We start from the raw sequence: 27,868 nt of genomic DNA, 5'->3' as shown, positions 1-27,868 counted from the left end.
CTCTCTCTCTCTCTCTCTCTCTCTCTCTCTCTCTCTCTTTCTCTCTCTCTCTCTCTCTCTCTCTCTCTCTCCTCCAACCTTAGAGTAAAATAATTAGGGAAATTACTCTTCTAAGTTTTAATTCCATTACTTTGAGGTAAGAGAATTAATCCAATTTAGGGAAAATATCTATAAAATCTTCAATAGGAGATGATGACTGGAAGTTTGCTACCCCACAGAAAATTTAGAGGGTGCCAATAGCCTGAGGATACTTTCTTTAATGCCTGTACTGCTCTCCACAGTGACAGTAATGGTAGCCTCATCTCAAAAGTTCTTTCTCCCCCTTCTACAGCTTTTTAGAAATCTTGTGAGATTCTAAGGGTTCTTTTTTTTTCCTGGAGGTTGCCAACACTACTAACATTTGCTTCTGTCACAGAAATAGCTAATTACATCTCTGTCACAAAAATAGAGTAACAATCCCACCTCTACCCTCAGCAAAAAATTCAGCTTTAACTATTGTCGTCATCTCCTTGTCTAATGCCATCCTAATTTATAAAACTTACAAAATTATATTAATTTTTGATGACTTCTTATAGAAAATGTTGTATTAGATTAATTTTGTTTCCTTTTTATTATTGGGGAAGTTTCTAGACTGTTAAATTAAGGAATGGGGATTAATTTAATTTGACTAGAATTTAGCAAAGCAATTGACAAAAAAGCACATAAATTCTTGTGGATGAGACAGAAAGATATGGTTTAAACAGTAATAGAGTTAGAAAATAGTTGATTGGTTGGACGCAAAGTAGACAATAATGATTTTATGTCATCTTTAAAGTCAGATTCAAGTGGGATGGTTCAGGATTCTTAGCCCCACCAAATCATACCCAATAAATAGTCATTCAACCTCTTCTTGAAAACCTTCAAAGAAGGGCTACATATTACCTCCAGAGGTAGACAGACCCTTCTACTTTTGAAACATTCTTATTCTTAAAAAGTTTCTCTTTACAAAAAACTAAAATATGCCTTTTTTTTTAGCTTTTACCCTTTGTATCTGATTCCTCTCTTTGAGTTTAAATGGAACATGACAATAATCTTTCTTACATGACTGGCCTTCAGATTTTTGAAGATAGATTTTATTGAGTCTTCCATGATGAAAAATCCCCAGTTCCTTCAACCGTCCTAACATGTCATGGACTTGAAGCTGTTCTCCTCTGCAATTTATTAATATTATTCCTATATATACATATATATGTAATATATTGCTTTGTACAAAGCATTCATATATGTATATCTTTCAATAAGTCAAAAGGCAAATATTATTTTCTATTTCTTTTATATTTTCCAAAATGGCTAGCATGTCATCCTACTGAACACGACAGTAGGTATTCTATTGCAAAGAAGCATTTAAAATCATCAGCAAAATAACAGTGATATATATATATATATATAAAACTCCTACATATTTGGAGCATCCTACTCTTCTTACATGCTTTTAAAAATTTTATCTCTGTGAGCTCTGAGCTTTAACCACCATTAAGTGTAAAGCTAGAATCATCAGAAATTGGGTATAGAAATATAGCTGTAAATAATGTTCCTTGCCACATATCTCCTATGATTCAAATCTTAGCATTAGTCATTAGAATATTGATCCCAAGGTATCATCTAATCAAGAAAGTTACAGAAACTATTAAAAGTAACCATGGATTTCAGAGGTGGTATATATATGCTAGAGAAAACTCTGAATACAGTGCATAAGAATTTTCCATGTATATCCTGTCCAGCTCCATTCCAATCTCTTCTAGGACAGAGAGCAGTTAATAGGAGCTTTATTAACAATCATAGGAATGGAGAGAGCGAGGGCTGCTTCAGGGTGCTAAAGGAAGAGGCTGGAGTGTATCATCAACACAAGAGGAACAAAAGCAGGCTCTAGCATTCAAAGCCATGAATTATGATGGTGATAATGTGATGATAATAATTCACATTTTCTTTGTTGGCACTAAAATGCTTTCTTCACAATACCCTTGTGAGGTAGATTCATTTTATAGATGTTGAAATGAAGCCTCAAAGACTCTGACCATGGAGCTAGAAAGAGTTTAAGGCAGAATTCAAACACAGATGCTCTGATACCACATTCTGTGCTTTATCCACCACAAATCTAGAGGATGCTTGAGAGGCTTTTTCATTGTAGCAATGAGTTTTAATCAAGAAGCCAAAAAGTGTTCAAGAAAGGATTAAGCAAAGTCAAACTTGTTAGAGGAAATATGGTAGCGACAAGGATATGTGGGACCAAAAGCAAGTGATCACTAAAGGCAATATACATTCTTCATCTTCTTTCTCACTTCCTTTTCTGCTAGACAGCATGAGGCATCCTTATTCTTCTTGGTGAATTTTAGTTATTACTGTGAATAACAATGGGCAGAGTCCATCTTTGCTACTGTCTTGAAGAAAGTAAAGTTCTATTGTCTCAAATCTTATGTATATATAAACACACACACATAGATGTCTATATCTATATCTACTACTTTAGTAAAGAGAGCGGTTAGAGTAAGACATGAATGGAAGTCAACTAATCAATAAGCATTTATTAAGCACCTTTTATGTATGAGGCAATGGAGACACAATGAAAGACTAAAGATAATCCCAACTCTTAAAGAACTCATAGCCTAAGATACATAGCAAGATGCAAGCAAGATACATAAAGGGTAAATTGGAGATAATTAACAGAGGTAAGGTACTGGTATTAAGGGGAAATAGGAAAGCCTCTCATAGAAGATTTTATCTGGACCATGAAGGAAGTCAAAGAAACCAGGAGGCAAAGATGAGGATGTAGAGTATTTCAGGTATGTGTAATAATAGTGAAATATCTGGAGTCTGGAGATGGACTGTCTTGAACAGGGGAAAATAAGGAAGCTAGTGTCACTGAATGGAAGAATGCATAGTAGGGAGGGAGAAAGAGTAAGGTAGCAGAAGACTAGAAAAGTAGAAGGGGCCTAGTTATGAATATTAAAAAAAAAGATTTTTTTGTGATCCTAGAGGTAATAAGGAGCTACTGGAGTTTAATGAACAGGGGATGATCAGATCTGCTTTTTAGGAAGATTAATTTGACAGTTGAGTAGAGGGTGGATTGGAGTGGAGAGAGACTTGAATCAGAAAGATCAGCCAGTAGGGTGTTATAATGTTTTAGGTGTGAGACAATGAGGGTCTTCTCCAAGGTGGTGGCAGTGTTATAGGAAAGAAGGAAGACTGTACAGGAAATTTTACAAACCTATCCTATCTTCTTGGTTGCTGCCTCCTGTAAAAAAACATTTATGCCTGGGTTGGCAATGTTGTCTTTATAATCTTGAGTGGCAGGAGGGGAAGAATAGCATGAATGAATGAATGAACTGGTAGTCCCTGGAAATAGTAGATATGTTACTAGTCTTGGTAGCATCTGTTCTGGACCTGCCCAAAGGAGATCCTGATGTTTGTTATTTTACATAAATTTGGGGTGGTTAAGTTATATTAATTGTTGCATATCAATACCTTCAAATGTTAATGAAGAAAATGCATCACTCTGCTAAGAGTTTATAGCATCTTTTTTTGAAATAGAATTCTAAAGAAATGTAATGCCTCTTTTAGATGACATCATTTACAGAGGTCAAGGCCAGCATAGTTCTATGAATCAAATAGAATGAGAAGCTCTAATTATGAGACCAAATCTTTTCTTTCTACTTTGGAAGTTAATTCAATGCAATTATAGAGATTTAGCCTTTTGATGAACCCATGAAATTCTCATTAATGTTGAGGAAATAACATACAATCTCATTGAGAGGAGAATATATGTCATTGCATCTAGGAAGAAATATGCATGGCTTTTATAAGATGGGCTGAAGCTTGCACTGGGAGAGAAGCAGCAATTTTTGATTAACAAATTGCCAGCATGGGGCACTTTGCTTCAATTTTCAGCAATTTAAATCCCAGCATTAATCAGCTTTTGTAGAATACCACCTGCTGTACTCAAAATAGCAAGGAAAGCATTAGCTGGAAATTGTAGCAATATCATTTGATCAGAGATCCTGCTGGCCACTGCCTATAGTTTGTTCGAAGACCACTTTTATTATTATTATTATTATTATTATTATTATTATTCAGGAGTTGGGACCAGGCATACCATGTTGTCATCAAATGGCTTTTCTAAGAGCTTTCTTTCAGGGCAATGAACAATAGTGATGTCTTCCTATTTCCTACCAAGTAGATCTTAGATAGATATTATATGAACATAGTAACCAAAATATAAATTATGGAAACAAGAAGAATTCTGAACTTGTAATTACATTTTTTTTCCTTTGGGAAATTAATCAGTCTGTTATAGTGCCACCAAGAAAGTCTGTATCTGAAATAATGTCTGTTGTTTTTTTTTTTTAATTTTAAATTTTGTGTTCATTCCCTTAATTATTTTTTCTCAAAAATCTATGATATGCAAGGTAATGTGCTAGTTCCTGGGGATACAAAGAGATATAACAAATAGTACCTCCCTCGGAGAGTTTACAACATTCACACATATCATATTGTTTGTTTGCAGTTTTTTTTCCCTTCTGTGTATGATATAGAGGGAATGTTATATATTAAATTAACTTCTAGGCTTTGGGGCAGAAAGATCTTAGTTCAAATATTGCTCTTGACTTTTACTTGCTATGGGAACCTGGGCATGAAGTTGTAACAGGGTCAAGCAACTAAAGCATTGCTCCGTGGTACTGGGATTTAGAGGGCGTATAACCATACTTGCATTCAGCCAGCAGGTAGAAACAAATGAACTTAGTACCTAATTATCAATTGCTAGTTAAAATAGCAAGTTGTCAGATGGTACTTTCTTATGGCCCCAATAGGCCACATGTCCTGATATGTCTCTACCCTTTTCTATTAGAAGACAGCAGCATTTCTAGTAGTGGGCTTTTAGTGTTTTGGAATCACTCTCCATACAGAGCTGTGACCCAAGGAATGAAATTTCCTCCTAAGGTCTTATCATCCAATTGATTTATCTTTAGAAGTTGAAGCCACCAGTGCTGCTTGTATGAAGCACATTCTGTAGTGTTTATCCAGGGCACCAGAATTGATAGTCTCAGAAAGATAAGTCATTTAAACTCTCAAGGTATCCAGCCACTTTATAGGATTTATCCAAAAATTCACAGATAGTTTTGATAAGTGTTGATGAAGGGCATTTCCATACTGTGAGTTACACTGATAAAATCATATTCCCTTCATAGAATTAGAGTTGAAAGGTACTTTAGAAATCATCTGACTCAACTTCATCATTTTCTAAATGAGGACAGTAGCATTTAGGTAATTTGCCTAGAGTTACAGAGATATTAAATTGAAGAACTGAGACTTGAACCTATAACCTTATACTTTATACCTCAACCTAGCTGAGCATCTGTTGGATAAAATTCCACTGACCAAGGTCAGATTGTGGTAATGACTATCAGTATAATCGAGAAGTACTTTGTTCAACATGCTGTTATGCTTGAAGTCTTCAGCCAATTTTCTGTCTTTTACAACCTGAAAATTTAATTCATTGGAGACTGTCATAGCATTTCCTAGACCTGTATCAGCAATGGAAAAAAAAAACACGAATATTTGAAAGGTTTAGTTCTTCTTTCAGTAAGATATTTGGGATTAGTAAAAGCCAGAATGTTTCCTGAAGGTGGTCCAGTCCTCTCTTTTCCTCCAATTCTGGACCCAGCTCATTTTCCATAAGTAATGTTTGTACAAGTCATTTGTACTGATGGATAAGTTCTATAGGCTGTCTATCCAATCACATAGCTTCTTCTGGACAACAAGCCTTCAACTTAATTTTTCTAGGTCTTTGGAATGATGATTGATCTTATTTAGGACGCTTCATGCTCATTCAATCAGAATAATGCAATCTAAGAAGGATGACTTCACTATGAAAAACTTGAACTTAATGCTTTATGCCTTGCATTATAGAGTGAAAATATTGGCTAATGATATTTCTCCCTATTTGATGTCTTGTTTTTCAAAATGAATAATAATGTTGAGCAAAATGTTCTCTATTCTCTAGGGTAGTCAGGTATTCTCTAGGGTAGTCAGTGGATAGAGTATGAAACTTACGAGTCATGAAGAACTGAGTTCAAATCCAGCCTCAAACACTTAACTGTGCTACCTTGAGTGAGTCACTTGAGCACTATCTATATGTTTCCTCAGGTGTAAAATGGAGTTGTTAGGATCAATGAGATAATATTTGTAAATCACTTAGCACAATTCTTTGCCTATAGTAGAAACTTAATAATTTGTTTCTTCCTCTCTTCCCCCATTCACTCCATTTTACCACCTGACTCCAACTTAATTTTCTAGTGTTATTACACATGCATTGTTCCACCCATGCTGGACTTTTATCTTTTCCTTTCAAAGCTCAATCTTCCATCCCCAAGCCTTTGCTTGCATTGGCTGTTCACTGTGACTGAAATGCATTCTTTCCTTGCCTCTATGATTTTGAATTCCTTGTTTCCTTCAAACCTCACCTTAGATATGAAATGTTTCCTAATGGGAGTTATGGGTTGGTAGTAGCCATTAGGTATATTCAGAAATGATAATCAGTAGGTTTGTATCATCTTAGAGGGAAATCTGTAATGAAGGGCCCTAGTAATGTTCTTGGCCCTATGCTGTTGGGCAGGTATTTTTACTAACACCTTCCATAAAATGATCAAGTTTATCAAAAGATAATCCGGGAAGGACAGCTAACATGCTAGATGATAGGATCCAAAACGTTTTGGGCAGAACAGAATGGTGCACTTAATCTAATTAGGTGAAACTCAATGAAATAAATTAATGTATAGTTCTTGGGTTCAGAGAATCAGACACCCAAGAGCAGGAAAGGGTAAATGTAGCTAGACAGCAATTTGGACAAGATGACCTCAGCTATCCTTTCTATACATGGAACTTTCTGTGATAGGTTTTATGCCTTTTGGCTATGTTGTGATGAGTTGGGGCTATTAAACACTTTGTGGTGAAGGTTAATACAGACATATGTACCTATCCAGAAACCCTGATAGTTATATGGAGTTAAAATATATGAGGTTAAATGTCAAAATGGTTTACCAAGAGAACTATTCCAAAGAATCATTTGGAAAATGTATAGCTGTTTACCAAGAACATTGCCAGCAGCAACTATTCAGGATTTATTATGGAGATCTTATTCTTCCTGTGGGAAAAGAGAAAAGATTGGTATATAGGGTCATCTGTTTTACTCAGTGATTTGGAGTGTTGTGATAATTTGATGGCATTGTTCCATACTGTTCATACATAGGTTCATAGTGTATCTAGTTCATTAAAAAGCAACATTGATCACCTATTGGATTGTAGTTCTATGGTGTATCTTGATGTGGGGGGTACTTCTGTTGTGATTTTCTTACATGGCTAAGAAAGCTTTAAATGTTCCATGTTGTGCCTTTCAACAGTTTCCAAAGGAATGAAGATTGAACTCTTGGGATTGCTTATAGTCATCATTTCTTTTCTTAAAAAGCAATTATACACACTTTTTTTTCTTTTTGTGATTAGCCTATCTGCTTCTATCAAATGGGCTGATGAACTTGAGGGAAATTTTTTTTTCTAAGGGAGAAATTGATCATATTTTTGTACTTTTAAAGATGTTTAAAGGTATCACAAATTCATCAGTTGTGTGTTGACAAAAAGAGATCAAATGGTTTTCTTAAGAACAAGATATTCTCAATTCCCCCCTGTGGGAAAACTTTGATGCCAAGGTATCTCTGTCTAGAGTTAAGGTGCTTTCCTCCTTATGTCTACTTGACTCAGCTGGAATTGCCATTATCACCTGTGGTTCACAAGAAATTTCAACCTCTCTAATTAAGTGGCTTTCAATGCTTGTCCACGAAAAGCTGGAAATCTCTTGGGAATGGAGAGAAGAAATTCAAGATGTTGTACTTGTCTAGGGAAATGCTGTAATTGGAATGGGACTCTCATTTTGAAACCACCACACAACATGTTTATTCAGTTTTTTATCATTAAAAATTTAGCTTCCCACTGCAAGTGGGTTTTGTTAGGGATTTGGCTTACTACAATTAATTTCAGCTTGGAGACATTTGACCCCTCTGAAAAAGATTCAGGTCTTTTAGTAATCTCAGTGAGACCCGAGGCAGAACTGGATAAGTATGGAATTGGAAGCCATGGCATGAAAAATGAATGCGGTATAGGAGAGACTGGATTTTTGTATATTATATTTTGTCCTTCCTATGGCCCCTGCTGGGTGACATGTTGCTTCTGAGGACCTTAGTTTCTCAATCTCTCTTTAATGTTTTTCTACAACTACCTAACTTGCTCAGATGATTCAGTTTTAAAAATTTATTCTTCCCAAAGTGTGTGACAATGTCAAGTAGAGGGGCCAAGTCCTAGGGGAACTTTGAATGTAATTGTTTTCTGACAGATGTTTGTGTTTTAAGGCCTTGTGATATGGGGAGCAGCAGAAAGAAATGTTAGGTGGCACTATTGCAAATTTTGAGGGAAAATCATGGAACCATTTTGCTTACCAAATATCAAGAGAGGTCTCTTTGACTTGAGTTGCTTTTAAAAAAGTGTTCTAGGTGGGAAAGGGGAATAGGATTTGAAGCTAATCCCTAGTCTATTTATTATTATTTTTTTCAAATTTAAACTTTTTAAGAAAAAATTGAAAGTTTCTTTGATAATTCTATCATATTTAATTCTAGTTTTACCCTTTACTGACATATTGAGACTTACTTTGTAACAAAGATTAAAGTAATAAAAACAGTGGTGTAGTGGGTAGAGTCTTAAGTTTTGAGTAAGAAAACCAAATCCTGCCTCAGAAACTTAACAGTTTTGTGATCTTGGGCAGTTCACCACAAGAACTCTTTGGGTCTCAGTTTCCTTATTTGTAAAATAAGCAGATTAGATTTGAGCTCTAAATTTCCTTCCAGCTCTAAAATCCTGTTTAGCACCTTTCCTGTAACAATGATAGCACATGCATGCAACATTCCACACCCACAGGCCTTGTCTCTTCATGAAAAGTCCCAGACAACTAAAAAAACTCAAAACCCCCCAAAACTCCAATTGATACTCTGACTCTCTTTACCAGTAGAGGGAACTCTTGATGAATAATTTCCTTTAACTAATGGAGTTTCCAAGGGTACAAAGATGTCTTGTGGCTCCTGCAGGTTTGAGAAGCCATGTTGTTTTTCATCCCATCCCACTTTCCATAAAGATTTTCTTATTACTTAATAGGTTCACATTCCAGAGGGACTCAGATGATTCCCCATCTGCTTGCACTGCCTTCCTTTCCCATCTGACCTTTTAAGTTCCTAAATTTCCTTCTTCTCATTTTGTTCTGAGTGAAGAACAAAAACCCTAATACAACTGAAGAAACTCACAGAGAAAAGAGCAGAATTTTAGAAATTTTAGTAGATAATTAAGAGGGAAGTATTAACAAGCCAAAATAAAGTAGAAGGCTTATTATGGCCAAATTTACATAGGCAAATCTTTTCTTTTAATCCTTTCTGATCCTGACTGCTGGCGCTGGAAAACTCCTTTTCTTTAATCTCTCTCCATCCTTCCCACAAGGAGGTGATTTAGATTTTCTTTGAGGTTCCTTTTAGCACTGAGATTCTGGGATTCTAGATTAGTAACACAAGAAATCAGAATCAGAGACAAGGGAGGGGAAGAGCTGCTCCCAAAGTGAAAGGCAAGTACTTCTGTAGTCTAAGGAATTGGCCTGGAAATCAATACAAAGAGGGGACTTAAGGAAGTTTTTTTTCATTCCCTCCAGACTAGCCAGGGACTCTGGAACCTTTCCAGATAGCCATTAGCAAGAAGACAAGTGATTATCTACTTCCTTCCTAATCACCACATTTTGTGTTGAACTTTAAATTAAGAGAACACTTTAAAACTGCATGAAATTGCTAGAACCATCTGAAGCATAATCTCTTCTGCACATCAGTTCATACAGTGTGGGTAACCTGATGTTCAAAAGCACGAATGCTTTTAAACTGCTTCAGCTTTATTCATTCTGGAGGTAATCCTCAGGGGCTACATTCTTGTGTGCCCCATTAATTTGGAGTAAAATATAAGACTGAGGGGCAGTGCTGTTTGAGCTCTGGCTATTAGGTAGCTATCATGTAGTGTAGACTATTCTGGTGTCACTTTTACTATAAGCTGCCATTACCTTTAGATGTTTCCAGTTCTAGTACAGTAAAATTAACATAGATTAAACTTGGAGAGCTTTTGTGCTTGCGGGTTTTATTCACCTGCTGACTTATTTGTGATTGCATCTCACATTATCCAAGTTTATTTACTTCTTTAAAATGTTGCTAGAACAGTGACTTTCCCCAAAGAAAAAAATGGAAATTATTATGCACAGTAACTTTAAGTCAAATGCTCCACCTATATTAGGCTTTTAAGTAACGCTTGTACCTTTCCCCCCCTGCAGCCTCAATAAACTAGAAGTGTTTGGTTGTCATGCTCTCACAGCCAGGTGTGTGAGCTGTTTGGCACTGTCCTGCCCCCATCTGCGGACCTTGAACATTGGTAGAGTTCCCAAGATCACTGAAGCTTCCTTTGCCAAGATACTGGGCAACTTAAGAAAAGTAACTGCTCTTAATGTGGCAGGTCTTGAAATGGTAAGTGTTTTTTAACATGGAGTTCTCTCTTTTTCTTTTCAGGATCATAAAAGATATCCTAATATATAATCCTCTTAAATTTCCCCAATGGACACAGAAGTACGTGATGCATAATTTTAAGGGGGTAAAAATGTGCTCATGTAAAACATGATGGATATTTGTGTAGCTGTTTTATATATAAACTTTTATTTCCATGTACTCCAGGAGTTTTGAAAATTGTGACAGCTAGATTTCTAGTTTCATTAGGTAAAGCACTTGAATGCTGAAGAATTGAAGTGAATTCTTCAAAAAATGTAGCAAATCCATTAGGGGGTAAGGGATAGGAACAAACCAGCAGTTAGGCTTCCTTCTTCATTTGTAGTGATTTTATTAATGACTTCACATATAAAGCAACCTTTGCAACTATTTAGTGTAGTCAAAATGAGAATTTACCTTCTGAATGTGCAAACAGGCCTTTTCTCCTAAATAGGATGAGTAAATGTGTTGATAAAATGAGGACAAGTTGATTTTTATTAACCATAGAGCATAGATCTTTAGAATTCTTTATCCTCTTTCTTATCATTACTATGGAAGAAGAAGAAAGAGACCACATAGTATGGAGGGTCATTTGCATTTTTATCTCTTTGTAGCAGTAAAAGGATTCATCATATAGGACCCAACCTGCCAGAGATAAGCATCTCTACACTTAACTTGGCTGGTCCTTAGAATGCCAAGCCTGGGACTCTATTGGAAGCCCTTCCAGCTGGATAGAACCCACTAGAGTCTATTGGCTTGGCTTTCCAGAGGGTAGGGTTATCTTCTTTCCAAGACATGACACTGGGGTAAGCTTTGAGGAAGACCTCAGTGAGATCACTTACCTCTCCAAAGAGATTGACCATAGCCATACATAAAGGAAAAACCAAGTAAATTGAAAAGTATATTGCCTGACCAGTCACAAATCTAGGAGACTGATTATGTATTATGTTTCCCACCACTTGCCATAGAGGTGATGGTCTAGAGTTGCAGAATGAGATATACATCTTTATGTAATGATACTTATTCATTATAACCGAGCCTTTTTTTTTTTTTTTGGCTGGGGAACTCAGTTGGTAGAACTAAAGGTAGTTGTTCAAAAATAAAGAGGAAAAGAAAGGAATATCAATAAAAAATTAAACAATGTAAATTTAAAAATAAAAAAAAAACAAGGAAGTTCAGAAAGAAATAGAGAAGCAGAATAGTGTTAGAATTGTAACATATTTTATATATGTAAACACATATATCCATATGTATATTTGTACACATATAAGCACACTGTTATATATAGGTATATACATATATACAAATGTAGATATATATATAGTAGAGATTTACAGGTTCATATGCAGCCCTCTTTTTTGTCCCTTTTGTAGGAAGTTGCTTAAATGTTTTTTGACTTTGTAAAATTCATAATGTGAAAAATTAAAAGAACACATATTCCCCAGATCATGACAATAACAACTTGCATTTGCATTGCATTTTATGAATATTTTTTCATTTGATCCTCACAACAACACAGTGAGGTAGGTGTTATTATCATTCCCATTTTATAGATAAGAAACCTGAAGCTGAAAGAAGTTAAATGACTTGTCCAAGGTCACAGAGCTAGTAAGTGTCTGCAGCAGGATTTATACCCAGATCTTCCTGCCTCAAAGTCCAGCACTCTAACTATTGTGCCATCTGGCTTCCTACTACCCACTGAGTAAATCTCTCAGCCTACATGTCTTAGGTAATATAAGTAGATAGTGGAATGAACCCTAAATTGAAGAGGAGGAAGAGAGCCTGCTCAAACTACACTTGGGAAATTGTACAGTGTTTTCAATGATTTCTAAAGCCGCTGTTAGCTTTTGCTACTGCAAATAGCAAAATGAGCTATTGCTCATCTTTCTTAAACACTATTATTATTCCAAGGGTGCTCTATGGCTGCAAATTATGGAGTCCTGCAGTTCTAGAAGAATACAAATTGCAGGTAACCCAGCTGGTTGTGGAAAAATGCACAGTGGCTACTCACACATGGGCCATAGTACATAATAAACAATAACCTACATATAATGTAGGAGGCAGTATGGTACCATAGAAGGTATTGGATTTGGAATCAGAGAGGCTGGATTCAAATCCTGACTCTACCTGTTGGGACATCGTGGTCCCACAAAAGGGGAAGGAATTAATCACTTATATAGTGCCTACCATGTGTCAGGCACTGTGGTAAATGCTTTTGCAAATATTATCTCATTTGATCCTCACAACAACCCCAGGAGGTAGGTATTATTTTATAATTGAGAAAACTAAGGCAAGAAAGAGGTTGTGACTTGCCCACAGTCATATATTTTACAAACATCTGAAGATGAATTTGAATTCAGGGCTACCTTACTCCAGGCCCAGTTGTCTTTGGGAAAGCCACTTAATCTCCCTGCATTTCATTTTTCTCCTCTGTAAGATCAGGGCTCTATCCTAGGTGATACTCATCTAAGGACATTTTCAGTTCTAAATCAATGATTTTTAATACTAAATGGTGTAAAATATTGTCCAGAAATGTATCACTGGAAAAGGGATTGGGCCATTCATTAAGCAAGTTATAAATAATAGCAGTGATCCTTTTTTCTCCACCTTCCATGCTGGGATTATACTAAGATAATGTCCTGCTGTTTTCTGTTGACCATGATGCCTTAAGGGTCGTTACTGTGAAGTGACAAGAAGTTTTTAGGATGGACAATCTGGATGTCTTAGTGGCCTTAATAAAATATTAAATAGATTAAATAAACACCTTCCATGCTTTGTTTAGACATTACATAGAGGATTTATGGAGAAGAATTATATAGCAGCAGTAGGAAAAGATGGGACATGATTTATAGGAGTAGAGGAAATGCTTGTACCTGTGAAGCATAGAAGATATAACATTGGAGAAATACAATGACCATTCATGATTCTAGGGATTTTATGATGAAAACATGCTATTTATTTCAGAAAAAGTGATGGATTTGGGATGTAGAATAAATCACATTTCCTTGTATAGGCATTGGAAAATTTTGTTTTTGCATTTTCTTGTAAGAAATGTTTTCTTTTCTTTTTGGTGGGGTGCTAGTAGGGTCTGAAGGGAGAGAAAATAGATTTCAATTAATTTTTTAAACATTAAGAGTTTTGCATGCATTTTCAGATAAGGTCATGATTATTATTTTTAATTAACTGTTTAACTTTGTTACAAAATATCTCACAAAGTGAGAGTAATTTACAAATGTATGTAATGTAAAAATAAAAACATCAATAAAATTGAAAGTGACTCCCCATTTCCCCCACCAAAACCCCATAGAATATTGAAAAGGTACAAAGGGTCTCAGTGATTAGTTACTACATCCTCTTTATTTTTTTACTAAACTCCAGAAAGGTTAAGATAATGAACTCCTCCTGGGTAAAAGAAATTGTATCATTCTTTGCTGAGAATTAATTGCTTGGTTGTGATTAATATGTGTTAGAATAAGGTGAAATACTATTTAATATAAATTTAAGGTGAGCCAGAATCCAACTGTCCTGTGCATTGGTTGAAGTTTTTGACATGTTATCACATTGTAAATCTGTAGTTTCCTGTCATCATAGGTAGAAGTGATAAGTTGCTGAGTTCCATATTACTAATAGTCGTGTAAATCTTTTGTTAAGGAGGTTTTAAAAAGTAGGCAAAAAGAAGAATTCTTCAGATCAATGATGGTGAACCTTTTAGAGACCATGTGCTCACTTTACTTCCTATGTGTTCCTATTAGGCTGTTGGATAGAGGGGCAGGGGATGTGAGAAAAAAAATGTCATTAGAAGAAATGGAGAAGGGGAGGGGAACAGCTCCACCCAAGTCCCTCTGCCTTTCTAGTAAGGAACTCTGGGTTTGGGGGGGGAGCACATACCTACCGAGACTGCTCTGTGTGCCATCTTTGGCACATGTGCCATAGGTTTGCCAACACTGCTTCAGATGAATGCATTGCAAGGGTAAATAAAAAGAGGCTTGCTATTACATTGGAACAGAAATTTGATGTAATTGAACAACATGAATATGGTCATAATAACTCTAAATAGGGCAAAATGTTGGAGTGCCTGAAACAACATACAGAATATTATCAAACATGTAGGTGAAATTAAAAAAAAAAGAAATTGCTTTAGTTTTTTGTGGTTTGCAAACAACTACAAGGAATAGAATTGTCACAAAGATATACATGGAGCATCTTTTAGCTATATAGAGGACTGCATTAAAAAATTCATTCATCTTAGAACAGCCATTCAAATGAAGGTTTGAGGTTTATTTAAGTTAGTGAAAGAAAATGGAAATGAAGTGAATAGTGAAGAAATTTTTTCTCTAGCATTGGTTGGTTTTTTAAAAATTGAGTTCAGTTACCTAATGTTAAGATTACCAAAGAGGAGGTCCAGGTAAATGAGGACATAGCAACTAAATTATCCTCCAGCTTTGAAGAAAATAATAAAATGAAATTAGTACACTAACAAATTTTTATGTGGCTAAAATAGGCTTATTTTAGAAAAATGTGTATTCTAGAACTTATATTTCTTAGGAAGGGGGAAAAATCTCAACCTGGATTTAATTGGAAGGTAATACAGGAAAGAATTTTAAATAAAAAACAATGTTAATTTCAAAATCTTTGACCTCTGAGAGGCTATCTCTCTCAATGACTTCTAGTCATTGGCAGTTAAGCAAGAAAACACAGATTACAAAAGTTGTTTTTGCAGACTAATTTGTCAAGTTGTTTTAGCCCAGCTGTTGAGAAGATTGTAAAAACAATATCACATTTAAAGCATTTTTAAATTTTTGATAATACTCCAGGTCATGCAATTACACTTGGTTCATTGTGTGAGAATGTGAACATACAAACTTGCTTAAATATGAATGAGGCTTTCTTTCTTTCTTTTTCTTTTGACATTATTTTATTTGGTCATTTTCTTACATTGTTCATTGGAAACAGATCATTTTCTTTTCCTTCCCCCCAAACCCCCCTCCACTCCTTCCCTAGCCCACATGCGATTCGTCTGGGTATCACATGTGTCCTTGCTCTGAACCCATTTCCTTGTTGTTGGTATTTGCATTAGGGTGCTCATTTAGCATCTCTCCTCGATCATGTCCCCTCAACCTCTGTAGTCAAGCAGTTTCTTTTCCTCGGTGTTTTTACTCCTTCAGTTTGTCCTCTGCTTGAGGATAGTTTTGTTTTTTTTTTCCTCGTAGATCGCTGCAGGTTGTTCAGGGACATTGTAAACCCATTACTGGAGAAGTCCATTATGTTCTCTTGTACCACAATGTGTCAGTCTCTGTGTACAATGTTCTCCTGGTTCTGCTCCTCTCACTCTGCATCACTTCCTGGAGGTTGTTCCAGTCTCCATGGAATTCCTCCACTTTATTATTCCTTTTAGCACAATAGTATTCCATCACCAACATATACCACAATTTGTTCAGCCATTCCCCAATTGATGGGCATCCCCTTGTTTTCCAATTTTTGGCCACCACAAAGAGTGCAGCTATGAATATTCTTGTACATGTCTTTTTCCTTATTATCTCTTTGGGGTACAAACCCAGCAGTGCTATAGCTGGATCACAGGGCAGACAGTCTTTTATCACCCTTTGGGCATAGTTCCAAATTGCCCTCCAGAATGGTTGGATCAATTCACAACTCTACCAGCAATGAATTAATGTCCCTACTTTGCTACATGCCCTCCAGCATTCATTACTTTCCATAGCTGTCATGTTAGCCAATCTGCTAGGTGTGAGGTGATACCTCAGAGTTGTTTTGATTTGCATCTCTCTGATTATAAGAGATGTAGAGCACTTTTTCATGTGCTTATGACTGCTGCTTTATAATAGAGTCTGAGATCTGGGACTGCAAGGCCCCCTTCCTTTGTATTTTTTTTCATTATTTCCCTGGATATTCATGATCCTTTGTTCTTCCAAATGAACTTTGTTATGGTTTTTTCTAAATCAGTAAAAAAAAAATTTTGGAAGTTCCATGGGTATGGCACTAAATAGATAGATGAGTTTGGGTAGGATGGTCATTTTTATTATATTGGCTCGTCCTACCCATGAGCAGTTAATGTTTTTCCAATTGTTCAAGTCTAGTTTTAGTTGTGTGGAGAGTGTTTTGTAGTTATGTTCATATCGTTCCTGTGTTTGTCTCGAGAGATAGATTCCTAAGTATTTTATTTTGTCTAAGGTGATTTTGAATGGGATTTCTCTTTCTAGTTCTTGCTGCTGAGCTGTGTTGGAATTATATAGAAATGCTGATGACTTATGTGGGTTTATTTTGTATCCTGCAACTTTGCTAAAGTTGTTGATTATTTCGATTAGCTTTTTGGTTGAATCTCTAGGATTCTTTAAGTAGACCATCATGTCATCTGCAACGAGTGATAACTTGGTCTCCTCCTTGCCTATTTTGATGCCTTCAATTTCTTTTTCTTCTCTAATTGCTACTGCTAGTGTTTCTAGTACAATGTCAACTAATAGAGGTGATAATGGGCATCCTTGCTTCACTTCTGATATTAATGGGAATGGATTTAGTTTATCCCCATTGCAGATGATATTAGTTGATGGTTTTAGATATATACTGTTTATTATTTTTAGGAATGACCCTTCTATTCCTATGCTTTCTAGTGTTTTTAATAGGAATGGGTGTTGTATTTTATCAAAGGCTTTTCCTGCATCTATTGAAATAATCATGTGATTTTTGATGGTTTGCTTGTTGATATGGTCAATTATGTGGATGGTTTTCCTAATATTGAACCAGCCCTGCATCCCTGGTATAAATCCTACTTGATCATGGTGGATGACCCTTCTGATCACTTGCTGGAGTCTTTTTGCTAGTATCCTATTTAAGATTTTTGCATCTATATTCATTAGGGAGATTGGTCTATAATTTTCTTTCTCTGTTTTTGGCCTGCCTGGTTTTGGAATCAGTACCATGTTTGTGTCATAAAAGGAGTTTGGTAGAACTCCCTCTTTGCTTATTATGTCAAATAGCTTGTATAGTATGGAGTTAGCTGTTCTTTGAATGTTTGATAGAATTCACTGGTGAATCCATCAGGCCCTGGGGATTTTTTCTTAGGAAGTTATTTGATGGCCTGTTGTATTTCTGTTTCTGATATGGGATTATTTAAGAAATCTACTTCTTCTTCTGTTAGTCTAGGCAATTTATATTTTTGTAAATATTCATCCATATCACCTAGGTTGGTATATTTATTGCCATGTAGTTGGGCAAAGTAGTTTTTAATGATTGCCTTAATTTCCTCTTTGTTGGAGGTGAGGCCCCCTTTTCATCCTTGATGCTGTTAATTTGCCTTTCTTCTTTCCTTTTTTAAATTAGATTGACCAGTACTTTGTCTATTTTGTCTGTTTTTTCAAAGTACCAGCTTCCAGTCTTGTTTATTAGCTCAATAGTTCTATCACTTTCGATTTTATTAACTTCTCCCTTAATTTTTCGGATCTCTAGTTTGGTTTTCTTCTGGAGGTTTTTAATTTGTTCATTCTCAAGTTTTTTGATTTGCATTTCCAATTCCTTGATCTCTGTCCTCCCTGATTTGTTAATATATGCACTCAGGGATATGAATTTTTCTCTAAGTATTGCCTTGGCTGCATCCCATACGGTTTGAAAGGATGTCTCGCCGTTGTCATTTTCCTCAATGAAATTATTAATTGTTTCTATGATTTCTTCTCTAACTAACCGATTTTGGAGTATCATATTATTTAATTTCCAATTAATTTTTGATTTGGCTCTCCATGTACCCTTACTGATCAATATTTTTATTGCCTTGTGATCTGAAAAGGCTGCATTTATTATTTCTGCTTTTCTGCATTTGAGTGCCATGGTTCTGTAACCTAGTGTTTGATCTATTTTTGTGAATGTGCCATGTGGTGCTGAGGTGTATTCCTTTTTATCCCTATTTATTTTTCTCCATATGTCTATTAACTCTAATTTTTCTAAGATTTCATTCACTTCTTTTACCTCTTTCTTGTTTATTTTTTGGTTTGATTTATCTAAATTTGATAGTGGTTGGTTCAAGTCTCCCACTAATATGGTTTTACTGTCTATTTCATCCTTCAATTCTCCTAGTTTCTCCATTAAAAATTTGGATGCTATACCATTTGGTGCATACATGTTGATTAGTGATATTTCCTCATTGTCTATACTCCCTTTTAACAGAATATATTTACCTTCCCTATCCCTTTTGATCAGGTCTATTTTTGCTTTGACTTTGTCAGATATCATGATTGCTACTCCTGCCTTCTTTCTATCAGTTGAGGCCCAAAAGGTCTTACTCCAACCTTTAATTCTAACCTTGCGAGTATCAACCCGCCTCATATGTGTTTCTTGAAGACAACAAATGGTAGGGTTTTGGGTTCTAATCCAATCTGCTATTTGTCTACGTTTTATGGGTGAGTTCATCCCATTCAAGTTCAAGGTTATGATTGTCACTTGTGGATTCGCTGGCATTTTGATATCTTCCCCTAGTTCTGACCTTTCTTCTTTAGCTATATCCTTTTGAATCAGTGATTTATTTTAGGTTAGTCCTCCTAGTCCCCTCCCTTGAGATGCTTCCCTTTCTAGCCCCTCCATTTTTATGCTCCCTTCCCCTCCCCCCTCTCTTTCCCTCACTTTTTATACTCTTACCCCCTCCCCCTCCTTAATTTTCCTTTCTTTCTTGCCCTGTTGGATAAGATAAAATTCAGGATCCCACTGGATCTAGATGTTCTTCCCTCTCAGATTTGATTTCACTGAGAGTAAGGTTTAAGTAATTCCACTTCATGCTCTCTTCCTCTCCTTCTCATATGAGAGTTCTTCCCCTCCCCTTCCCATGTGTATCTTTATATGGGAAAGATTATTCTATTAAGTCCCCCCCCCTATTTCTTGAAGTAAATCTTAGTGTTATCGACGGTTCCCACCTCCCTTTTCCTTTCTTTGCCCCCACTTCCCCCAAATCTTCTTAATGCCCCAATCTTTCCCTATGCATGTTTCTTCTCACTACTCTTATGATGCATACAATTTTTGAGAGTTACACAAAACATTTTCCCCACATATTAATATATATAATTTGATGTAAATGTAGTCCTTATAGAAGAGAGTTTGACTTAAAGAAAAAGATAAGATTTATCTCCTTTTCCCTTTCTTTCATATTTACCTTTTCATGTTCCTCTTGCTTTCTGTGATTGGATATCAAATTTTCCAGTAAGTTCTGGTCTTTTCTTAGCAAATGCTTGGAAATCTTCTATTTTGTTGAATGCCCATACTTTCCCCTGGAAGTATATAGTCAGTTTTGCTGGGTAGTTGATTCTTGGTTGGAGACCCAGCTCTCTTGTCTTTCTAAATATCGTGTTCCATGCTTTGCGGTCTCCTAGTGTGTAAGCCACTAAGTCATGTGTGATCCTTATGGGAGCCCCCCTATATCTGAAACTCCTCTTCTTGGCTTCTTGTAGGATTTTCTTCTTTTCTTGGAAGCTCTTGAATTTGGCAATTACATTCCTGGGGGTTGTCTTTTGGGGATTTAGTATAGAGGGTGTTCTATGAACCCTTTCTATTTCTATTTTGTCCTCTTACTCCAGAACATGTGGGCAATTTTCTTCTATAATCTCCTGTAGAATAAGATCGAGGTTATTGTTTATCTCTTTTTTTTTGGGGACACCAATAATTCGGAGGTTGTCTCTTCTTCCTCTGTTTTCCAAGTCTGTGACCTTTTCAGTGAAATATTTTATGTTTTCATCTAATTCATTAAGTTTTTGGCTTTGCTTTATTGATTCTTGCTGTTTTATGATCTCACTTTCTTTGAGTTGCTTAATTCTTATCGTTAGGGACTGGTTTTGCTTTTCATCTTTGTCTGCCCTTCTATTGGATGCTTCCAGCTCTTTCTCCAATTGTGCAGTCTTATCTATCACTTCTGATCTCTTTCTCCCATTTTTCTTTCCAGAAGGTTTCCATCTTTTGGGTAAGCTCCAGTTTGAGAACTTCCAGAGCTTGTTGATAGTTTCCATTTTGGAAGGCATGTTCTGATTTTTTTTGGATTTCATCCTCATTCTTTTCTTTCCCTTGGGTACTCCCACCATAAAAGTTTTCAATAGTCACCTTTTTCCCTTTCTTCCTGGAGGCTTGATTTTGAGCCATGTGAGCCATCCCTTTGGTGGTTTTATTCCCCTTTCCTTTTTGGTCTGGTGTCTGGGTGATATGGGCGGGTTTTCTGTGAATTTAGGTTGCCTCAGACTAGTTCTTCCCAGCCTCTGAGGTTTCTTAGAGCGTGGGGCCCCTAATCACAGCCCAACCACCCGGTGTTCAGCTCCGCCCAGATAATCAGCACGTAGTCCGCCCCTGGTGTTTAGCTCTACCCAGGTGCTCAGTGCAACCTCCCCGAGTACAACTCCGTGGGCCCCCTGTGCTCAGCGCAGGATTCTCCCCTGAAACCGCCCTGAGACGTTGTTTCCTGGCAGTCCCCAGATCCCAAGGACCCTGGAGTGCCCCCCCCCCCAGACAGAGACTTTCCCCACTCATTCGCTGTCCCAGTGAGCGCTCCGGTAGCTCACTCTGGTTTGGTGGGGGAGGGGGCGGAAGGGCAGTTCAGTTCACGTTTATGTGCAAGCTTTCCTCCTTCTTATTATAGTGTGGAAATGTTCAAACCCCACATACCTTCGTTTCTGTGGGGTACTGGGGAGTCCTTCTGTTCCTCCAAAGGTGATTTTTATGCTCCTTTGATGTAGTCTATTTCGTTCAGTGCCGGGGAGAGGAAGTGTGTTGCTTCTAGATTGTAGCCATGTTTACCCGGAAGTTGGATATTAATTTTTAAAACCTTTTTTTATTTTTTGCTTTATTTTGCTCTCATCCTTACTTTCTGACTTAGTATCAGTTCCAAGACAGAAGAGCAGCAAGGGCTAGGCAGTGGGGTTAAGTGACTTGACCAGGGTCACACAGATAAGAAATGTCTGGTCATATTTGAACCCATATCCTCCTGATTCCAGGCCTGGAACTCTATCCATTATGTTACCCAGTTGATCCTACTGTATTACTTTTGTAATAAACTTGAATCAGAAATACATGGGGGGTTTTTTTGGTTATTTTTTAATTTTATCTTTATTTTATTCCAATAACAAATCTACACATAAGTTTTCCAAAGTTACATGATTCATGTTGACTCCCTCCCCTCTTCCCTCTTCACTCCTGGAGTTGACAAACAAATCTATCTGGGTTATGCATGTATTATTATGCAAAACATAAGAAATCCATGTTTCTTATCCTTTCCTATTATGCTACATTAATAAATAGACAAAAAGCTTACTTTTAAGAACCATTGCACATTTACATTGGGCTGGAACCAATTACCATATATTACCTATAATTATGACTTAACATAGTGCAAATTCAAATAATGTGCCTGCTTTATGACGTTCATTATTCACACTTTCTGGGACCTAGTTATATTCCTATTTGTACTGAAAAGGGGCAAAAGGTCTTGGAGATCACTTACTAATAGGACCTTCATTTTATAGGTGAAGAATCCAAAGTCCAGAGAAGTAATTTAAGAACTTGCAAGTAGTTTCCTTGAGTAAAGAGATTTTTATATTGTCTGTATTTACGCCTCCAGTGCCTGCCACAGCACTTGGTGTACAGCAGGTGCTTGTTAAATCAGGGTTAGGTCTTTAGAACTCCACTCTCCTGCTTCCTCAACTAGTCTAGTTTATCAGAACAAGGTTACTTTGTATTTCAGTGTAAAATTTGGTATGGTAAAGTCTTCTGCCTGATAACATAGTCTCATGATAGGATGCTTATGACTTTTGTTACATTGATTGATTGTAATGTTTTCACTCTGTGGGCAGACAGCAAACTGAAAGGGCTCTCTGACGTCTACAGCTGAATTAATATTTTTAATAAACTTGATTTTCTGTTTCACTAACTTCCCCCGGGCTCTGAGCTACTCTTTTTCTATCCACAGTGCAGAGGGAAGTAATGAAAGAAGAAAAGTTCTTTTGGCTTTCTTTAATCAAAATGTAGCTTTCCTGAGAGGAATTCTCCATTAAAGTCTGACAGTCTGCTCTCAGCTCACTTGATGCTGTAATTAGATATGTTTGGGGAAATCTTTCACAGATTCAAACTTCTGAAAAGAAATCTATCTTAACCCTTGATCTCTTTTTATTCAAACAACAAGCAGCCCAACACCAATGATTCTGTTTCCCTGTAATTCTGGATGCCTTTGCTTGTAATCCACAGGAATTTAGAAGAATTGTATAACATAGCATTGGTCAGAATATCTCATTTTTAATGGTAAATAGGGTACTGTTGTTGTTTAGTCATGTTAGGTTCTATATGGCCCTGTGGACTTTGTCCTTGGGGGTTTCTTTGCAAAGATAATGGAGTGGCTTGCCATTTTCTTCTCAGTGAATATGAGGAACTGAGGAAAATAGGGATTAAGTGATTTGCCTAGGATCATACAGTTAGTAAATGTCTGAGACTGGATTTGAACTCAAATCTTCCTGACTCCTAGCCTAGTGCTTTATTCATTGTACCATCTAGTTGCCTCCAAAAATAAGGCACTACTATAGGGCAATCTCATAGCTATTGAAAGGCCCCTTTGTGGTATGTTGAATCAGTATTCTAATCAGAGGGTTGAGGCTGATCCCAGCATGCATAAAGGGGTGCTCTCTCTCACCCCTTACTCTTTGGAGTAAGCATAGATATCTTTTGACAGCTTCCTGTTAGTTATGATATCTTAGGGATTTGTAAAGTGTGGTGTCAAAAATCTTTTAATTGGCTGCTGAGCTATCAGGCTATGGCTATATTAAATAGGGTGATTCCCTTCCTTTACTCTTTTTGTTCCCACTTTCACAGTATTTGGAAAATTCACTGAGCTGTCTAGAGGATGTGTTGTTGAAGGCTCGTTTTATAAATATCATTGCCATGTAATTCATGTTTCCCTCCTTTGGTTTAAACAGACAAAATGGGAAATTTCTCAAATATTTTTATTTTGTATTCTTATTTTTATGATCCCAAGGCATAAAGGGCATTTTGTAGATTCATGCTGGTGTTCTCTCCATACTGGGACATAAGCCCACTGAAATTAACTTGGTTTTAACAAATGATTTGGTAGTTGTTTGGTCCTTCAATCTGACTCTCCATGATCCCATTGACCTTAGCACCAGGCTCTTCTATCCTCCACTCTCTTCCAAAGCCTATGCAAGCTTTTATTCATTGTTTCCATGACACTGTCTACCCATTTCATCTTCTGCTCTCTTCTTTTCCTTTTGCTTTCAGTTTTTCCTGACAGGATCTTTTCCAATTATGATGAGGCATAAGTGACATCTATTCCATTAAATAGTTTTCCTCACTAATTTCTGTGATTTGATGAAAACTATTGAATGTAGCTTTAAAGTCTTTCCATGATAATCCTAATGAGCCATTCAAAATGCTACTGTTCATGTGTTAAAATCTCTGAGGGATCTTGACTAAAGTCCTGTATTGATAAAGCTTCCAACTTCTTCCAACTCCTAATTTAGTAGTCCATCCTTACATTCTTCACTGGCTTATTTTTAAGCTTTTTCAATGAAGACAGTGTGGTGTAATGGAAAGAATATTGGCTTTGGAGTTAGAGGACCTAGATGAGACTCCCAACCTAGCTACTCATTATGTGTGATCTTGAGAAAGCTACTTAGCTTTAGTTTCCTAACATCCTAACATCAAGTCTAAATCTATGATTGAATGGGGACTGAGAGTGAGATTCTTATTTTAGTTGATTTTAGTAGATATGTAGATATTTTAAAAGATAAATTCCAAGTAAAATCATGAAAGAGATCTAATTCAATACTCCTCCTGTTTACCTAAAACATTCCATTTCCCCCCCATGCACTGGGTCTTTCCTGACCCATCCTTACTTCATTAAAATTTATCAGACCCATGTCTTATTTCTGTAGAGTCTAACTATATTCTTGCTAAAGAATCTACTATTATGGAGTAGCTAGGTACCTCATTGGAAAGAAAGCCAAGTCAGAGATGGAAAGTCCTGGGTTCAAATTTGGTCTTAGTTATGTCCTAGCTGTGTGATCCTGGGCAAATCACTTAACCCCAATTACCTAGCTCTTTTTCTTCTGTAGTTCTCATACAGAAGATAAGGGATTTTAAAAAAATCTATTATTGTGCTATAAAAACTCAAAGATATGAAGAATCCAGGCAAGCATGAGAAGACTTATATGAATTAATTCATTGTGAAATAAGCAGAACCAGGAAAACAACTTACATAATGTTTACAACCAATATAAACTGAAAGAACAACAACAAAAAGAATCTGACTACAGATGATCCTCACTACAGATTTGTACTTGTGAATTGGCCTACTTACTAAAATTTATCTGTAACCTCAAAATCAATAGTTGTAGTGTTCTGGCAGTCATTTGTAGACATATCCAGGGTGATGGAAAAATATGAACTGTCCAATGTGCATGTTCCCAGCTCTGTCTTCTTGTTTTAGTTCTCATCCTTTTCATTGGACAGTCTAGTGGCATGTTTTTCACATTTTTGTGCTTTTTTTGTTGGTGATTTCATTGTTTAAATGGCCCCAAGCACAGTGCTAAATTGCTATCAAGTGTTCCATGTGCAAGAAGGCTATGACGTGCCTGACAGAGAAAAATATGTGTTCGATATGCTTCATTCAGGCATGAGTTACAGGGTTGGTTGTTAGCTGTAAGTTCAATGTTAATGAATCAACAACATGGTACACATTCATAAAAAGGAAAAGGAAATCTGCCAATCTTTACAAGAGGTTGCTCCAGAAAGTGCTAAAATAAATATTGTGGCCGGAGGCTCACAGGAACCTAACCTTATATTTTCTAAAAGAACAATGGTTTAGCATTCACTAATTCAATGTCCCTGGTGTCTTTATAAACATAACTATTAGGAATGATGAGAGTTAACCAAGTGTATTCCCTGAAAAGAGTTGAGAAATTGTATGTTAACTCTTTTCTTTGAAATGGAAGATAACTATGGGTATGCATTAGTGATGTAGTCACATTTTGTTGATGTGTCAGCTGGTTTTTGCTGAACTAATTACAAAGTATGGCTTGATATCTACATAATGATTTGTAGTTTTTGCAAAAGCCTCTCTGCAGTTCCTTCTCATAAAGATTTTATAAAGAGAAAGTAGACCTGTGTTTAACAAACAATAACATGGAGAATGGGGGTGCCATTTTATGGCTTGTAGGGAGACAAAATAGACATCTCTAGCTGCTTCTCCTCCCACCCTTCTCCAAGGAAGACTTGATTTCTTCTTTGAGGGATTATAATGAGATCAGCAGAAAGGCTACCATGGCATCTATTGAATAGGATGAGAGGACAGGGAAATTCTGAAACAAATGTTGCTTAAAGTAATAATAGCCACTTTTATTTCCTTAAAGTCTTAAAAGAGATTTACATATATTTTCTCATCTGAATCTCCCAAAAATCTTGTGAGGAAATTACTATAGGCATTATCCTCTTTTAACAGAAGAGAAAGATGAAGTGACTGTTCTAGGGTAACTGAACTAGTAAGCACCTTTCTTGATATTCAGTCCCATATTTTTTTATTCTAACTCCAAGACATTGTGCTACCCTGTCTCTTAATTTTCAACTGTACCAAAATCTCTAGTATTATGTATTTTTTTAGGAGGCAGCCAGAATTTGCTGAATGTAGTAGGTACTAAACATCACCCCAAAATAAAATTGGCTAATATATGAGTTATATAATCAACTATATGCAGTCAGATCATCAAATAGTAGAAGGAAAGGTCAAAATTAATATCAAATTGGAAGGTTAAATCAATTATGTCAGCTCTAACTGTACCCTTTCAAAAAAGCCCCTGTTGTAAAAAATGTGAAAAAAAAGAAACTTTTAATCATTTCCTCTGAAAACTGAACTAATGTTAAACAGACACCATGATTAAGAAGCCAAAAGAGCTCGGAAACTGTCTTGACCAAAAAACACTTGATTGCTATGTGGAAGGTTGAGTGATATTGGTTTTAAAACAGAAGTAAAATAAAGTCTAAAGAAATCTTGACAGTAAACTCAAGGAAATTATCAACTCAAATTTTATTTCTTGATCAAGCTATTAGGAAACAACTGATGTAAAGTTGTACAAATCTTGTATTGTCTCTGTAATAATTCACATTATTCATGAGCAACAGAAACAACCAGGTTTGGACCTTAACACCCCATTCTTTGTTGTACTATTGAATAACCACTTAGGAAGATAAAGTTGGGAAGAAAACCTGGGCCAGCTGCACTGTGGAAATATGCTATACTGAGACCTTTGGATATATTAAAAGAAGATTATTAGTGGTTTTAGAGGCAGCTATAACACTAGATCTAAAGTCAGGAAGACCTGAGTTTAGATGTAGTGTGTCTCTAGACAAGTCACTTAACCTGTTTATACCTCAGTTTCCTCCACTGAAAACTGGGGTTAATAATAGCACGTTCCTCATAAGATTGTTGTATCAAATGAAATATTTTTAAAGCTTCCCCCCAAGTGCTTGGCTCATAGTTAGCATTAATAAATGCTTATTCCCCTTCCTTCTTGTCCCTTTGAAAGGATTCTGTAAGAATGCTATATAGAAAAACACAAATAAGAAATGAACAAAATGAGATTGTGTGTGTGTGTGTTTTGAGGAAAGGGTATTAGCTTAAATAATCTCCAGTATTCCTTACAGCTCTAAATGTATGACCCTATGATTTCTGAGATTCTATAGTCCCATGATGATGAATCATATCATTAAAAGGAGTAGCCATTCAGATGAAATCATGGATAATGATTATAACAATGTAAAAGGAAAATATAGGAAAAAATCTAAATGGTACATAATTATAATGACCAAGCTCTTCCCTGGAGAAGAATTGAGAAAATATGTTTCCTTCCTTCTTTACAGTGAAAGGAGATTGTGGGTATAGAAAGGTGGATATATTGACTCTGTTGATGTGTTTGTTGGTTTTGCTAAGCTAGTTAAGTAGAGGTTGCTACTCATGAAAACTTGTATTTTTTCAAAAGCCTGCTTTTCTCCTTCCTATGCTTTCATTGACGAATCACTCATTATGGATGCAGGTTAGTCTCATATTTTATAAAGAGGAGAAAGCTAGTTTATATATCATTAGTTATTAATGTTCTCTCAGTTGCTATTGGGGAAGCATTAATATCATCCATGATTTTTTTCCCATTCTTTGAGTGTTTTCAACTACTTAAGACAACTTATAAAATAATCCCTTAATGCTT

General features: G+C 36.2%; 1 protein-coding gene across 1 annotated transcript in view; it reads left to right on the top strand.

Moving 5' to 3' along the window:
- Positions 1-27,868, top strand: part of LOC103101858 (uncharacterized) — a 177,107-nt gene that overhangs the window by 103,385 nt on the left and 45,854 nt on the right. Inside the window, exon 10 of the mRNA XM_007498925.3 lies at positions 10,430-10,619. Within this exon, the coding sequence (XP_007498987.2) occupies positions 10,430-10,619 (190 nt within the window). The remainder of the gene's footprint in view (positions 1-10,429; positions 10,620-27,868) is intronic.

The sequence above is a fragment of the Monodelphis domestica genome, chromosome 7 (genome assembly GCF_027887165.1).
Source record: "Monodelphis domestica isolate mMonDom1 chromosome 7, mMonDom1.pri, whole genome shotgun sequence".
In the NCBI taxonomy this organism is placed as follows: domain Eukaryota; kingdom Metazoa; phylum Chordata; class Mammalia; order Didelphimorphia; family Didelphidae; genus Monodelphis; species Monodelphis domestica.
Note: the sequence above shows the minus strand (reverse complement) of the source record. Positions and strands in the feature narration are given on the sequence as shown.